Source organism: Labeo rohita, chromosome 6 (assembly GCF_022985175.1).
Source record: "Labeo rohita strain BAU-BD-2019 chromosome 6, IGBB_LRoh.1.0, whole genome shotgun sequence".
NCBI classification, from domain to species: domain Eukaryota; kingdom Metazoa; phylum Chordata; class Actinopteri; order Cypriniformes; family Cyprinidae; genus Labeo; species Labeo rohita.
The window spans coordinates 12,066,771-12,084,186 of NC_066874.1; the positions used below are offsets into that span (position 1 = coordinate 12,066,771).

The 17,416-nt window shown below is 35.3% G+C and overlaps 1 protein-coding gene across 1 annotated transcript; it reads right to left on the reverse strand.

Moving 5' to 3' along the window:
• Window positions 1-13: 13 nt before the first annotated feature.
• Window positions 14-17,195, reverse strand: gga1 (golgi-associated, gamma adaptin ear containing, ARF binding protein 1). Its single transcript, XM_051111687.1, has 17 exons — window positions 17,118-17,195; window positions 13,857-13,941; window positions 13,225-13,300; window positions 12,692-12,790; window positions 11,289-11,412; window positions 11,012-11,112; window positions 10,682-10,762; window positions 10,118-10,255; window positions 9,876-9,957; window positions 8,324-8,434; window positions 8,000-8,134; window positions 5,521-5,591; window positions 3,982-4,163; window positions 3,627-3,844; window positions 3,053-3,222; window positions 2,866-2,976; window positions 14-1,530 (listed from the first exon to the last, which is right to left on the reverse strand). The coding sequence occupies exons 1-17, from the start codon at window positions 17,158-17,160 to the stop codon at window positions 1,420-1,422; spliced, it is 1,938 nt and encodes a 645-aa protein (XP_050967644.1). The 5' UTR covers window positions 17,161-17,195; the 3' UTR covers window positions 14-1,419.
• Window positions 17,196-17,416: the final 221 nt, after the last annotated feature.

Sequence of the window (17,416 nt, forward strand, 5' to 3'; positions counted from 1 at the left end):
TCTCCTCCTTCCCTTTTCTTTCTCTTCCTCCTTTTTCAGTGTACAACCATAAAGGGGGGTTCTTACTCAGAGTTCGAGCCCAGCTTCGGGTTCAAACGTCTTTCGAGGACAACAAGCGAAGTTCGTTTACCATTATCTTAGCAGGACTGAATGGGCAGGCGAACCCGTAAAACAAAAAATGAAAACACACATTTTAAACCCCCGAGAAAAAGAATAACTTTATTTCCCTTAAATACATATTTGCACTACATTCACTTCTCCATATGTTTAGTCTCTGTATTAGTTTTTGGCAAATGTACATAATAGCAATACCGATATTATTTACACTTTGTCGGGTCGAAAGGACTAATGATCTGGAATGCACAGACCTTTAACTGTAAGGAGTGACACAAACTAGAATTGTTTAATTTGGGAACACAGTGATTTCAGTTCCTTTCTACAGAGAAATCCGATGCAGCAGCATCCTGATTCCGCTTAAATATAACCGCAGTACCATTATTTAAATTAGCTGCGTTATCATTTCGAGTACAGAATTCTTCATTTATCTCATATAGGAATGGTAAGGGTGAAAGTATTCATTACACTACTGCACTGAGAGCCCAGATTAGATGTGGAATCATCAGGGATTTCACAAAAACAAAAGACAGTCTTAACCAAGAAAGGGTTCTAACGTTTCTGCCAAATTAAAAACAAGCATAAACACAAAATGTCTATATTCACGTTAGCATGAAAAAAAAATCTGATTAGGCACGTACGGTAAATATAAACAAGACATCAGCGTGATGTTCAAGAGCAGTACAGTGCACATGGGGCAATTTTAGGACAATCATAACTTAAGATAAAAAATTACAGTGAATGACAAAAGGGGCTGTTTGATTTGTAATATATAGACCATCTGAACTGAAAGTATTTCTTGCTAAGAAATTGATTTTTCAGTTGCCATTAAAACCACATGCAGCCTGACAATACAATCAAACACACACAAAAAAGCAAATATGATCAAGAATGTGTGCAAGTGAACAAAACCTATTAATCAACACAATGAAAGTGAAACAATTAGTGCAGAAAATTAACCTGCTCTATGCCATTACAGCTGACTTAAGACTCCAGTATCTCATTTCACACATGGAAATAATGTCATAAATGACCACGAAACTCATCTCTCTAACTTTCAAACATTTAAAGCTTCATACAAAAAGGGCCTGACATACCAGAAAACAAAACAAAGCTGGAAAAAAAGGTCAAACAACTGGAATTAAAAATAAAATGAGTTCATTTAAAGGCCTCCTCCCAGTACTCATTCAGACATTAAGGAGAGGGCAGAAGGATGTGGATCAAAGGCAGAGCCATTGACATAGTCTGGATATGAACTGCCATAAGGAAGCAGAGGGGCCGCTAGCAGGAAATCAGTCTGTTCTTTTAAAGGTTTCCCCAGGACTCTGGTGGAGGGAACTGCTCTACATCTCCACTCTCGTCATGTGATTCTTGTCCTAAATCAAATGTCAGTTTGTATCTCAACCGCACCTTCTCCTTTAAAAAAAAAACAAAAAAAAAAAAAAAAAAAAAAACTTGTATGACAGTATGAACTTGAAGAAATGCAATGTAAGCAGATCTATCTGCAAATCAGCAACAAAGACAGCTATACATGTCTGACAAAAGCCACGAAGCATTACCATCACATTTGGTGAGCTTTACTGACAAATAATATCCACATTTTTTGCATAGGGCTGCAACAGTACACAAAATTTCAGTACATACCTCAATGTTGAAGTCACAGTTTGGTACAGCAAAGAGAAAAATAATCTGTCTCGAAATTATTATTCAAGTAAAAACAGTGGCACAGTTGAAGTCAAAAGTTAACATACCTTGCAGAATCTGCCAAATGTTAATTATTTTACCAAAATTAGAGGTATCATACAAAATCCATGTTTTTTTTTTTTTATTTAGTACCGACCTGAATAAGATATTTCACATAAAAGGCATTTAAATTTAGTCCACAACGAAAATAAAAATGACCCTTTTCAAAATTTTACATACACTTGATTCTTAATACTGTGTTGTTTCCTGAATGATCCACGGCTGTGTTTTTTGTTTTGTTTTGTTTTGTTTTGTTTAGTGATGGTAGGTAATGAGTCCCTTGTTTGTCCTTAACAGTTAAACTGCCTGCTGTTCTTCAGAAAAGTCCTTCAGGTCCCACAGATTATTTGGTTTCTCAACATTTTTGTGTATTTTTGTGTAAAAAAACCCACAGCTGTGGATCATTCATGTAACAACAAAGTATTAAGAATCAACTTTTGAATGGGGTCATTTTTATAAATTCAGCTATTATTTTCTCTTGTGAACTAAATGTAAATGTCTTTTATGTGAAATATCTTATTCAGGTCAGTACTAAATAAAAATAACATGCATTTTGTATGATCCCTTTTATTTTGGTAAAATAATATTTAGCAGATTCTACAAGGTGTACGTAAACTTTTGACTTCAACTGTAGGTCTTTTCACTGCCCAATCGCAGGTTTCAGATATAATTTGTTCTTTAAAATGTTCAGGTTTAGAGTTTACTTTTTTCCCAAACAACAAATTTTGTTGTGGGTATGTCCACATAGAAACTGTGAATAGTAATTAGGTTGATAACAACATGACTTTGGCCTTCATTTTTCATACAGTATCTTATAAAGAAGGGCAGTTATGGGGTACTTATTTTCAGTATATTTGGGCTTGGTAGTTCTTGCTCCTAAATGTTTTTTTTCCTATGTGGTACACCCTAAGTACCGTACTGAAAGCCCTAAATCTGCATCCAATATATATATGTACCATTGCAGCCCAACTACTACATAATATTTGCTGAATACGTCTGTTTATTTACCTTGTGAGGGTTGGCTAAAAGCAGGACCTGTGTAATGGCGGCAGGGGGCAATATAGGATTGAAGGCAGGTAAATCTGATCCTGATGGAGGCTGCAGCTTTACTCTCATAGTCTGCACATACATACAATACAGCTTCAATACAGAATTCTACAGAGGTTCACTAAAGATGGATGATAAATAAAGTTACCTTAGGAACAGCCGCTTGGAATCGTACATTTGTGATGGGCACAGGGGCAGAAGACAACATGGAGATTATCACCACTAAAACATCTGGCCGGGCTGGTGGAGAGTCTCTTGCAAAATGGAACAGAACTCGAAGGCTGTGTTTATCAAAGATTGTCACAGGTAACAAGCTACCTGTCACAGACAGGAAAAAAACAACTGGGTCAACATATCCTCACATTAAAACAAACAACAAAAGCAGGATCCACAACGTCACCACAATTTACACAGTACAGACAACTAAACATTTATTCAGGCTCATGTAACTCTAAACCACTCTTATTCATACAATTAGTCTCCATGGGGACTGAGGCCTTCAAGCATCAAAAAGATCACAAAAGTACCATAAAAGAGGTCCATATGACTTGTTTACCATCTTCTATTTTAAGCTTAAAACTGCTAAAAAACTTAGCAGTATCCTGTCTGTCTGTTCCCAAATCTGTTCCCAAATGTGAGATATTTGCAAACTACATTTTTTTTATATGAGTAAGACTTCTTGTCATAATTGCATGGAAAAGAGCGACCAGCTCAAGTCTTACTAGGTTTAATAGACTCCAGGGGCACAGTCACATTCACCAATGATATATCATCCTGAAGGGTAGAAGCTGGAGTGATGCCTGCTGTGAGCTGTGAATTCAGAAGAGTTCCTGGCTCAGAGGAGAAGGGCAACACAGGGCTGGGGGTTGTAGCAGTGTTGGTTCCAGACTTGATCTGAAGGTCTCGTAGTGTGGGTTTGGACTGAGACTGAAGTTTGTCCCTGTTCAAGACGTTTCAATGTATGAATATTAACCAGACACTTTTTCATAAATTTTGCATTTATTTTACAGGTATTTTCAATCATGTTTAGTATGTTTTGCAAAATTAATGGAAAAATGAAAATAAGTATACATTTACCATTTGACCTGAAGACTTTCTGGGGGTAGGGACTGCTGCAGGAGGGTCTTACCCAACAGGTCTAACTCATCTAGGGATTTAGTGGATGTCACAGGTGCAGTAACAGGCGTCTTGGTAGCACTGGCCACTGGCAAAAGTACTGCAGGGGCTGGCGTAACAGCTGCATCCACAGACTCTGATGACTAACAAATTAGTAATGTGTTATGGTAAGCAGGGATCCGTATGACATTTACCCAAGCTATCAACAAGCTATCAGCCTGATTTTAATTTTATACACCATCTTAAAACTCATCGCACAAGAATAAAAAAATAAAAACATTTGTATTTGTACTAGGTAGGGCTGCTCCCTAATAGTTGACTCATCGTTAGTAGTCGAGAAGATAGACAGATTGTTAACGACTGGGCTATGTTAATACAGTACATCAGGCAGAACATCCAAACGCTCACCCATCATTCATCTAATATGGCTTATCATCTGAAATATGTAAGTAGTAGCCACTTAATATGGCCTCTCAATCTAATGTTAACCTAGAAAAATGTCCTATTCAAGTGTCTGTGCGGAGTGTGAAAGCTGAATAGTATTGTGTTTACTCATTTTTGGTCATACAGATAAGAGTAACACATCTTTCGAAGTAAAGACTATGTTTATTTGTGTGCACGCACAATAACATCAAAACATTGCGCTTTTGTAAAATAATGAAAGCAAACAGAATGTGCTTTCTGCTGTCTCTGTGAACTTAAGTGCGCAGAAAAAAAATAATAATAACCAAATCTCTGTCTATACTTGCATTACAGACATGAAAAATATATCCTTCAAATGTAAAACAAATTCTCAGATTATGTAATCCGTATGAACCATGCATACAGGCGCAACCACTACTATGGAAATGAAAAGTCAGTGCTGCCGACTTCATCTCTTAAACCAAAAACAAAGAAAGAACTAGTTTATCAATACATTTTTACAATGTTAATGCAGCCTCCTATAATCAATGTTAATGCAGCATTTATAATTATTACTTCTGCCCGGGAGCTGTGGCAAGCTTTATGCTTGCGTGCTTATTGGGCTATGTAGGCAATTAAAGGCTCATTATTATGATTTAAATGGTTTATTAATAAACATGCAACTAATAGTCGACTAATGCTTAAAATGAACGACTACTAGTACTAGAACGACTGCCCTAGTACTAGGACTGTCAAATTATAACTCAAACTTGAAAATTCAAATTTAATTAAAAAACTTCAGAAACTATGCATTCACATTTGTAAGTTGCAAGCATTAAAGCACCAACTGGCTTTAAATATTATTTGAATTTGAGATACAAGTAAAGAACTCAAAATTTCAGCCCTGACAGTCTGCCAACAGATTTGAGATTAATGGCATGTCGTCCTGCATGCTCCAATAAATACTGTTAATTAAATTAGAACTCAAATCTAGATAGCTGGTTGGGGGATGACTAGTCAACTATTCTGGCATGCTCCTAAAACATGGTCTTTATCCCATGATCACCAATAAATCTAACTGATTATTATCGAGCTCACCTGAAAAGTATTCCATGTCATGGCATCTCCAGATTGAGAAGTTGCCAGATTAGAATTGACTTCAGTTAAGCCTAAAACAAAGTTACAAACAAACAAACAAACAAACAAACATGATCACAACACTGAAAGTCTCCCTTAGCCAGTGTCATCCAGACATCTGACTGTTTTGTTGATCGTTACATACTACATAAAAATAATGTAATTTAAATGTGTTTAAATTGGTAAATTACATGGAGTTGGTCCCCACAAAAATGTTTAATGTCAATTACAATAACAATATCAAGTGAAATAATCTAAAATTATCATTTTTGTCCCTAGGGGCCAGCTCACAAAGGATGCTAACATGCATTAAAACACATCTTAAGATTTCAGTGTTGTTTAGTTTCATTGATTCAGTCTAGCTGTTTTTCTATATATAATTTGTGAATAGATCATATAAAAAAGAAGCAAAAAGTGCTCCTTTCATTGTTGCTGAAGCTGTTAAAGGCTGTTAAAGGTGCACTAAGCAATATTTAAAAAACGTTTCTGACCACAGTGTCGGACTGAGTCCCAAAACATACTTGTAGCCAATCAGCAGTAAGGGGCGTGTCATGTAAAGACAGAGAGAAAAGAGCACTCAATTTGAGTGCACAGGACGGATATTAGCAGATCAACTATAGATAGAGAGAAATGGAAGATAAATAAAAAGAGGAAAATATAGGAGGTTAAACATTAAAAAGAAGGGTTACGATCAGGCAAGAGAGAACTCAAGGAGTGGGAAGGCCTGGAATCGGACACAGAGGTTGCATTGTTTCTTCTTGATAGGTGAGTAATGTTGATTTTGCATTGTTTCACACAACTATCTGTGTTGGCTTTTGTTTAAATATGCTTGTGTGTCATCTTCACTTGTTTCTGCGATTGTCATTATGTCAGGATTGTGTACATGCGTGTGGGGCCGAGATATCAAAACAGGGGCGAGGTCCTGTTGGGGTATGGGTGTGTTTGTTTTGGTGCTTTCAAATATCAATATCGTTTGGTGCACCTTTAATCACTTCTTTTCAGTTTTGCACTCTCACAAAAACTGCTAAATACAATGAAGCTGATGTAGGAAATTCCGAAGTCTGAATTGGGATCTGCACATTGTAGTTTTATATACATTCTGGGGGGCAGTACTTAGAGGTGGGGACACACTTCAGTCCCATCCTTAAAGGAGAACTCCACTTCCAGAACAATAATTTACAAAAAATTTACTCACCTCCTTGTCATCCAAGATGTTCATGTCTTTCTGTCTTCAGTCATAAAGAAATTATGGTTTTTGAGGAAAACATTTCAGGATATTTCTTCATATAATAGTGCCCCCCGAATTTGAACTTCCAACATGTACTTTAAATGCAGCTTCAAAAGGCTCTAAATGATCCCAGCCGAGGAAGAAGGGTCTTAACTAGCAAAACGTTCGATCATTTTTTTTCGAAAAATAAAAATTTGTATACTTTTTAAGCACAAAAGCTTATGTAGGACAGGCTCTGAGATGCCTCTGAATTTAACCATTAAAAAGGAGTTGAGAAAAATTAAAACGGGAAAAAGCGGAATCCAGAAAAATTAAAACGGAAAAACGGACTTTGGAAAAAAATAAAACGGAATTTGGGAAAAAGTAAAATTGATTTCATAGGGCCCTACTCAACTTAAAAAAATAAAAAATAATTTCAAAATCATCCTACATCGCTGCAGAAGTACCGGCCCAGTCTTTGCAAAGTGAACATGCAAAGAAGACCAAACATTCTTAACAAAAAAGGTAAAACAGTGATATAGGACGATTTTGAAGTTGAGGGAGAACATGAGATGTGAGTTTTCCGACATACCCTAACTGTCATGAACCGGAACCAAAACAGTCCAGGCAGAGCAAGACAAGACGAGTGTCTGGCATTAAAAAAAGTATATAAATTGTATTATTTTTATTAAACTAACCGTTCGTTACCCTAGATAAGACCCTTCTTCCGCGGGTGGGATCGTTTACAACCGCATTCGGGATCGTTTAAAACCACATTTAAACTGCATTTTGGAAGTTCAAACTCAGGGCACCATATCAGTCCATTATATGGAGAAAAATTCAGAAATGTTTTCCTCAAAAAACATAATTTCTTTACGACTGAAGAAAGAAAGTCATGAACATCTTGGATGACAAGGGGGTGAGTACATTATATGTGAATCTTTGTTTTGGAAGTGGACTTCTCCTTTAAATGAATAGTAGTTTCTTACATGATTTCATTACACTGACAAAAATTTATAAAATTATGTAATGCCTTTTCTTAAAAGAAGAAGAAGAAGAAAAAAAAAAAACATCACTGAAACCAAGATGGCTCATTTTGACCTCTTTTTTTGCATTCATTTAGTACTTTTGGATCATACATTATTGTTTTATGCATCCCTTTATATGCCCCAATTCACAATTCATATTATATCAAGAGAATTACATGGCAAAATGTCATCGCAGATTTCTTACCCAGGGACATGAGCTCATCATCCAAAAGGCTGATGCCCAGCTCTTGTGAAGATGATGTCTTAGAAGGAAATTCAGAGAAAGACTGAGCCGAAGGAGAGGTGTCCAGTCCTGTCAAGTCCAAGAGAGCAGTACTGCCTGTGAACACCAAGAGTATTTAATGAGAATTAACATAGAAATTAGTGGGAACTCTATTGCATAAGAATTTCCCAAGAGCTAAAAACCTCAGAATAAAGTTTACAGCAAACTGAGACATTTTGTATTTCAGCAAGGCTCAACAAGGATCTCTAGACACCACCGAGCTCATGGATGACATCAGTGCTGTACCTGGGAGTGTGGCTGTGCTGCTGGTGTCTCCATTCACCTCCTCACCTTTCACCAGCTGCCTGTACAGATTTATCACCTGTGTTAGGCTGTCATTCGCCTGTAAGATCTCAGCTAAAGACAAACACATAAAAAAAAAAAACTGTCAGATACTGACCAACTCATGGGTTCAAGTCACCAATATTGCTATAGTGCTTCATACAATAAAGGCTCTGTCAAAGCAGCTTCACAAAGACATACAGGAAAATTCAATGTTGATTCGATTCAGTATAATAGCACTGTAAAGATGCAAGATACGATTTATCTATGAAGCAGCACTACAGAAGACAACCAGTGCCATCATCCAACTAAATTCAGTTCTAGTTTTGTTTTCCACCAATGGTGTCAGTGCTTGCAGTCATATACATAAATTACTGAAAGTTAGGTGTAGGGCTACGGAATACGGCCACATTTTTTTTCTCATATCAGTCGATGTTAATAATTATCATAATAAATGTCAAATTTTTGTTTCTTTCAAGTTTAAAGGCAGATTTTTACTACAATGTAAAAGTTGTAAAACTGTTAATTGTAGCTTTAAACTATTCTTTATGGTCAGAACATGACAAACACTTAATGTTTTTTTTTTTAAGTTCTTTACACTTTTCCCAGTCATTTTTCCTTAACAAAATAAATATCTCAATACAAAAAAAAAAAAAAAAAATTCTTAGTTCTGCATGTTTTACTGAGTAATATTTTCAAATCAAAAAACAGGTTTATGTTGCCTGATAATATTAATAATAATATTTAATTATTAATAATAATAACTTTTTTTTGTCTCTTAGCAATTCACATTTAGTTAGGAGGCAGATGTAGATTTATGTTCTCTATTAAAAATAATATCTGTAAAATCTGTAGCAACCTCATTTTTATATGGTGAAATTTAATAATTCTGACTGTTTTATTATTTTTTTTTTTAATTAACCATTGCTCTTCCATAGAATCATCCATAGATCATGATAATAACAGTTAAAACCACAAATATAGCACTTCAATATCATAGGTATTTATATGAAAAACAGTAGTCTAAATACATTTAATATAAATGCATAAACTTCATAGCTTAAATCACACAAATACTGTAATTATATTCCATTACTCCTCCTTCAATACATTTAATACATGTCTACATTAATAATATACTAAAATTCGACACTTCACACCAGATCTCACAGCGCTGTTTAGTTATCGTTTATCGAGGAAATTTATATTGTACAATAATTATCGTTATCAAATTATCGCCCAGCCCTAGTTAGGTGTCATTCAGACCTGAACTAAGCAAGCCAGTGTTCAGTTCAGTGTTGGTTCAGTTCAGATCAGATTAATAACAGTGTGAAGTTCATCAGTTTGAAATGAGTTAACTCTAAGCAGTTCTGCAAAAAGCAGCAATGTCGTTATTTAACTTGAGGCAGTTCGATGTTGATTAAATTCAGGTCAGTATAAGTGCTGATGCTGCAATATGTGAATTTAACACTAATTGTGGAAATACAGGTTTTGCCTTTCAGTCTGTATGCCTTACCGAGAGCTTCATCATTGTCCTCAGTATCACTGGCCAGTCTGAACAGAGTAGGTCTCATTTTCTCACAACGCTGGTACAGATCCTACAAAGACACAACAAAGACCATACTGAATTATTTAACAAAAATAAATGCGCAACTTGCATTACGTGAAAAACGTATTTGCTGCTCTGATTGTGTTGAGTGGCGTAGTAGCTCTAAGTCCACTACTGCCATGTCAGGAGTGTGATGGTGTGTTACAAACCTTAATTAGCTCCTCATTGCTATGTGACCCACTCTCTTTGCTGTAATCTCCCAGTAACTGTGTGAGAAGCCCAACACTCTCTTTTACTTCCTGAATAGCATTCACTCTCTTCGACACCTTCTCCATACGCTTCTGATCCTGAAAACAGAGAGTATGAATTACACACAACAGATCTTTAGAGCTCACACAGGAAAAGTACAGTTTATGGACTTACTTTCACTTAATGCATACATTTTGCTTCTTTAAATTTCAGCATACCCCCCAAAAAAACCTCAAAAGACGTTAAACCAGTTAAATGTCAAGAATGTCTAACTTGTATTTCCTGCTTCTGTACTTCTGACAGCTGGATGGAAGAGCAGGTGAACTGTGTCCTGCAGGATCTATTGTTCCCATGTAAATTTGTTTTTTGTTCAGACAGACACATACTTGTTTTGTTTTGGTGTAAACAGACCATTTTTGGCCTTTTATATATAGTTTTTTATATTGCTGCACTGAGAAATAGACACTAAAAACCCGCCATAAGTCAATCCATTATCTAAGACAGACACACACACATCCACACACCTCCTGAACCATTTCTTTGATGAGTTTGTTTGCCGCCCGCAGGTCCTCAGGGTGAGAGCTATTCAGAAGACGAGACAACATCTATTGAATCAGAGAGAGACAGAAAAAAAGAGAGTGTACAGATGTAAGTATAATTACTTCTCTATGTACCTGGATTCATCTTAAAATGATTCATAGGCTCACGGTTTACAAACATCTAGTAATAGTTTTGTGTCTCGCAAATGGATCAACCTGAATCCCAAATCCTTCTTAGGTTTCAATCACAGTACACAAAAACACAGATTAGGAAAATAAGACATAAATCATTATCTTAAAAGGCATCGCAACAACCTTTGATTTCTCCTCATCCTCAAAAATGGCATTTTTGGGCCTTGGCGGTGGAGGAGGGCAGGGCTTATCATCAGGAAGGTCTGGGTCCTGTTTAATAATTCCTAAAAGGTCCCACAAGAGAGCTTTATGGTTTTACATATAAGCATATCATGTTTACCATCATTTTAACAGCACACACAAATGTACAAATGTCAGCTATTGACCACACATATCTGCTGTGAGATGCAGCTAAATAAGTGCTAGTTATGAGAAATCAGGACCCTGCATGTCAGGTTACCTTGTTTTTTAAGCATCTGATAAGCATCAGAAATCTTTGTCTCTTCTGGTAAACTCACAGTCCAGCTGTACATCATTTCTAAAACTTTTTTCTTCACTGGTTCTGGGGCTCGAGAACCAAGATACTGTAACAGAAATAGGGTACATGGACAGTTATTAAAAATAAGTTAAAGGAAATAATAAACAAAGATATTGACTACTAACATTCCCATTCTAAACAGCAAGAGACATTCTCAGCAGAAAGTCTGCATCTACATCACCAGATACTCACTTTTGACACCACTTTCTTCGTCTTGCTTTAGTGCTTCACTCAAGTCAAGTCATCTTTATTTATATAGCGCTTTATACAATACAGATTGTGTCAAAGCAGCTTTACAGTATTAAACAGGAAAATAGTGTGTCAAAAAGGCAAATCACTCTCCTTTTGGTTTCTATGTGTTACGTCTTCCTCATGCAATACATTTAGGTATGCACAAATAAGGATGTGCAATAAAGGCATACATTTGGATTGGCTGGATTTAGCTTTGTCATACAGGCCCCTGCTCAGTTCCTGCACACTATGTAAACACAGAAGTTACATTATCTCTATCGCTGCTGCGTATCCTTGTGCGTACAAGTTGTAAAATTGTGTAAAAATTGACAAAAAAATATTAGTAACCAATTTTATCTAGGGAATCTGCAGGTTTTTTTTAAATAAAATTTAAGATGCTTTTTAAAGGCTGGACAAATAAATTTAATACTGTTTTCCATTCAGAACAAAAAACACGATCTCAAAATTATCTACTTTTAATTAAACAGACTGCGACACAGATTAATGAGGACTTCATACTGCTTATCAGCAAAACAGGGTAACTGCAAGTATAAAATACTCAAAATACTTTATTCAGTATGTATGGAAATTGGTATAATGGAAGTCAACGGGAACCTGAAACTATTTTGAAGAATTACTCACTTTTCAGCAGAAGAAAAAAACTTAAAATACAGGTTTGGAAAACCTGTCAAAACCAAAAATTTTCATTGATCAACAGCAGATCAACGCTCAGGTATAAACGCTCAGGCATAAATGTGTACTATTCATTGACTGTGATCTGCTCTAAAACCACAAACCTTTAGAATGCACAACAGCGCCACCTTTTTTAATTTGAAGCTGCAATGGTCACCTTTATTTAAATAAACCATAGCTTACTGACGTTAATAATTACATTAAGCCACGTGATTTTACATTTAGGACGTCTTTTATACAATTTTTATACAATGTGAGATATATTACATTTTTAATTTATTCCTTTCGTGGAATAACTGAATTCCTTCAATGTTTTGACATTTTGTGATTACACTAACATATGTGGTGTGAATTGTAACAAAGTGACAAAGCTGATTTATATACAAGAAAATAAAACATACCTTAGGGGAAACGACTTTGATAAGCTCATTCAAGAAACGGAACTTCCCCACTTCATTATGGAACCTTTTCCCACAGTTCTTCACGCAGGTTTCTAGAACCTAAGGACACAAACACACAGTTATGCAATTCCTAACAAAAAGAATAAAGTAGGTAGACCATTTCTTAATATCAGCTATATAATTCATTCAGAGCATTTATTTACAATACCATTAATTCTAGAAGAGATTTTGTGCTTTGAATTGTGACTAATTTGTAAAATTCCATATTTCTTGGGAAAAAAAAAATTTCTCTCCACAATTTCATCAGACCAAATGTTGTGTTCATCATCAGAATATCCTGTTGTCTGTTCAAGTTTCATTAAGTCTCACATTCAACAGTTCTAAATCAATTAGTAAATATAGGTGAAACCAGACCATTTAATGGGTTTATATTTAAGCATAATAGGGTTACAGCATATTATAGTGCTGGGACCCCTAATTAGTTTTTGACTACATCCACACCCCTGAGGAAAAACCCAGAATGCTGATCTTACCGTGAGTGCCTGCATGGCCTCCCACTCTTGAGGGGACTGAATCTTGTGAGCAAGAAGCCTGGTGGCCAACTGTGGACTAAAGACACAATGTATTTAGGACAACAAAAAGAATAATCTGTAAAACAAGACCCCTTAACATTGACACTAACAAAAGGAAAAAACATCTGAACAATTTATTTTTACATTCCTAATTGAGACTTGACTTTCTCTACACTTCCTGGTCATGTGACGCTCACCTAAATAAGGACAGGTAACTTTACCCTTTGATTGTATGTTTCTCCCTTTGGGACTGTTATAAGAACATGCACGGCCACAATGACAAAACAATCACATTCAATAAACCCTAGAAAAAGCCTGAGGAAAACTTAAATACAAGTACGACGATGGCTTGCCAGTTCTTTAGAAGCTCAGTGATCACTGTAATGAGTGCTTGTTTAACTGCCCCTAACAGGACAGAAGTTAATTTAAAGTCTGTAAGACTAATATCTCACCAAGGTATTGAGCTACTGTTTGAGGTTTAAAATGACTGAAAACAGACTAGTGAGACATCAGCATTCTGTGTGAACAGTTTTTCACTTTGCAAATTTGAGGAGAAACATTTAAGACTAAAGATGACTGAAATATGGACGCACCCTTCAGGTTCATTGCTGAGTTGGTCACAGAACAGTTGAATACTCTCCCAGTCAGTTTCTCGATTTAAAGGGTTGGTTGCTTTATCTGTAAGCGACAAAAAAGTTAGAAAGAGTTGCCAAAAAAAAAAAAAAAACGCTTACCAACTATAACAAGCATATCTGCAATTTTGCATAAAGATCACAACAACTGTAAATGAAGTGTTATAAGATATAAAAGTAAACAGTAAGAAATCCTTTCAAAGTTTTTTAAAGGGGTCATCAGATGCAAAGTTCACTTTTACATGTTGTTTGAACATTAATGTGTTGGCCGTCTATGTACACATCTATCCTAAAATGATAAAAATCCATGCAGAGGTTTTAATTAATCTGTAAAAATAATATCCCCTTTTTCAAATCGAGCAATTCTCAGATGCCTGTCAGTGTGATTTATGATCTACATAAATGCGTCTATGTTCACAAAAATCATTCGTGATCCAGTTTCACCTACAGCAGAAGTGAGTATAAGGTTTTTTTTTAAATGAATCTCTGCAATCACCTTTCCTAATAACGTGCTAGTTAGCAAGTTTAGCGGCTAATAGGGTTGCAAAGGGGCGGAAATTTTCCGGTAAATTTCCGGAAACTTTCCATGGAAACTTTGTCCGGGGAATTTTGGAAATATTCCAATTTGGAAATTTAACAGAAATTTACGGGAATTTATGGAAATTAATTGGAAATTTGGGGAAATTTAGAGAAGCTGTATCATAAACAAATATAAATTTCAACATTTTGTTTGATTATAAGCTGACATGCATGCAAACTAATACAAATTTTAAAAATGACATTTTTTTATTTTTTTGGAATCTGTGATGCTTTTTTCCTGGATTTAACTTAAAAAGAACATAATTTATTCAAAACTGAAATCTTTTCTAACAATATAAGTCTTTACTATTACTTTTTATTAACTGAACACATCCTTGTTCAGTTGTATTGAAAAAAAAAACATACTGACCCCAAACTTTTAAACAGTACTGTACTGTTAAAAAAGGACTTATATTTTAAATAAATGCTGTTCTTTTTCATTAAAGAATCCTGTAAGAAAAGGGAATTTTAAAAAAAATTTAACAGCACAGCTGTTACCAAAATTGATAAATCAGCATTTCAGAATGATTTCTGAAGGATTACGTCAATGTGACAGTGAAGACTGTAGTAAATTCAGCTTTTTTTATAGCAATACATTATAATTTAAAGTATATTAAAACAGAAAACCATTATTTTAAATTGTAATACTTCACAATATTACAATATTGCTTGATGTACATAAGAAATCATAAGAGATGTTCAGAAAACATCAAAAATAGGAATGTGTCCAAACTTTTGACCAGTTCTGTACTTCTGTATGAAACTGGCTAGCAGAAGGTATAAGGAATAGCACTGCAGCTTAAGCTAGCTAGCATTTGATACTTCCTAAATAGTAAATGAAATAATGCTAACTAGCTTAGATTGTTCATATCTGATTTACTATTATCTCACCTAAATGTTTGCTCATCCAGCGTATTTGTTTTAACAATGGCATAATTTAGTTGCGCAGTAGCTTACACACAGCACAAGGAAGTTATAAACATATATATTTTTGTAATATTTATGTAATTTACATGAACACTAACCATAATATTTTTTGATAGTTTGATCTGTGCATGTTATAGAGGAATGTACAGTGGATGTAGGGTGTGTGGCCTTAACAGCCCTGCAGTAAGCAGTGTGCATGTGACTGAGCAGTGTGTAGGTCAGAAATTAAACTAAAATTGCATTAAACATGGTTGTTTTAACCAAGATTATGCTGCAAGTTTTTCTTCTCATCTACATTTACATTCCCAGTTCCTGCAATTTTGCAAATTCCCAGTTTATTCCCAATAATTTCCATTAATTCCCATATATTCCCATTAATTCCCGTTAATTCCCATATATTCCCGTTAATTCCCATGGAAAGTTTCCAGTCTTGAAAATTCCCGGAATTTTGCAACCCTAAAGCCTAAAGCGGCTAAAGTAAACAATCTCTTGGAGCACAGCTCTAAGAGAGGGGTGGGGCGAGCAGAGCTCATTTGCATTTAAAGGAACAATCCATCAGAATGGGATGATTTTTGCAGAGCTCATTTTGTCAAGGTAAAAAGGGTGTTGTTTTATACTACCATTGAGAATTTTTAACCAAAGTATATTACAGACTTTTCATTAAGACCCTAAAGAATCATATCAACTTGTGGAAAATGGGCATCCGATGACCCCTTTAAAAACAATAATAACCATAAAACATCTGAATCTAGAAGCTGATACATAGCAACATAAAAATAAGTTCTTAAGCATTTATATCATGTACAAAATTGACATGTTCTTTTTAGAGGTTCACTGTAGCCCATTATTATCTTGCTATCCAAAAATCTAACTCTTTTTTTAAGTCAAATTTCCCTCTCCAGTAAGCCAAAACCAGACTAATTACATCAGTTGTTGACTGCATTGTGGAAAGTGGCCATTGTATACTGGCCAGTGGCAGATCTAAATGTTAAGAGGTCAATAAAAATGCATATAAAATGAAATGCATGAACAAATTAATCACAATAATCCAGTGACATAATTAGAGAAACATACAAAAAATTATTTTAATTTGATACTGACTTTAATAAATATTATTAAGAGACATAAATATAATTGGACACAGAGTCGGGTCGCCAAACCAAGTGATGACTGTGACTTTAACATTTCAAGTAGACAACATAAAACTGCCAAAAGTGTAGATCGGATATCGCCCCTTTAAGGAAACAGGCGAATGAATCATCTCTTCTTGACTGACATGTTGGATGACAGTACGGAAATATAGTATAAATGGGGACTTTACATTATTGAAGCGTAACAAATATTTTGTTATTGAATGACTTAATTCAATATTTTATTTATCATGTGATTCTGCTTACAGAGACTCCTCCCTTTTGAATCATGGACAGATAGCTTGCAATTTTACAACTCTTCTCACCTGTCCAGCACAGAACTCACACTCCCTCAACAATAAAAATACTCACACAAAACACACTAAAAACAAAAGTGTGTCAGAAACTCAACTATATCGGCGTTAGCATGCTAATAACTCAACTGCCAACAACACCATGACACTCCGCATCTGCGTTCAGCAAAGCGCTTGTGCTAAGGTATCATCTTAGGCGTATGCATCTCCTTGTTATTCGTACTGTCACATTAAAATGTAATACATTTTTAGTTTAAATGTGTTTGACTTACTGATGCGGGACTCTAAGCTCTGCTCGTCTGGCGGAGCCGCCATCTTCACCCGAGATCACAAGACTAAAATCTCGCGATGAAACACGTGACGTCTCTAACTACAGAAGTACTTCTGCATTTTTATTTTCACATAGCCTAATGAAACAATACATTACGTTTATTTGGCCATGATCTTAAAACATTTTATATTGTTTATCTAAGTAGAGTATGTTTCATAATGCCTGAAAGTTTTATGTATTTGTATATGAAAACCTTTTATAATAGCCTAATAAGAAGAAGAAGAAAGAAAGAAAAACTAG

Coding starts and splice junctions, on each gene's coding strand:
- gga1 (XM_051111687.1), bottom strand. CDS start 17,160: ATGGCGGCTCCGCCAGACGAGCAGAGCTTAGAGTCCCGCATCA. Junction 13,942..17,117: donor GAGCTTAGAGTCCCGCATCA/GTAAGTCAAACA, acceptor TGTCGCTTACAG/ATAAAGCAACCAACCCTTTA. Junction 5,592..7,999: donor TGATGAGCTCATGTCCCTGG/GTAAGAAATCTG, acceptor ACTTTGTTTTAG/GCTTAACTGAAGTCAATTCT.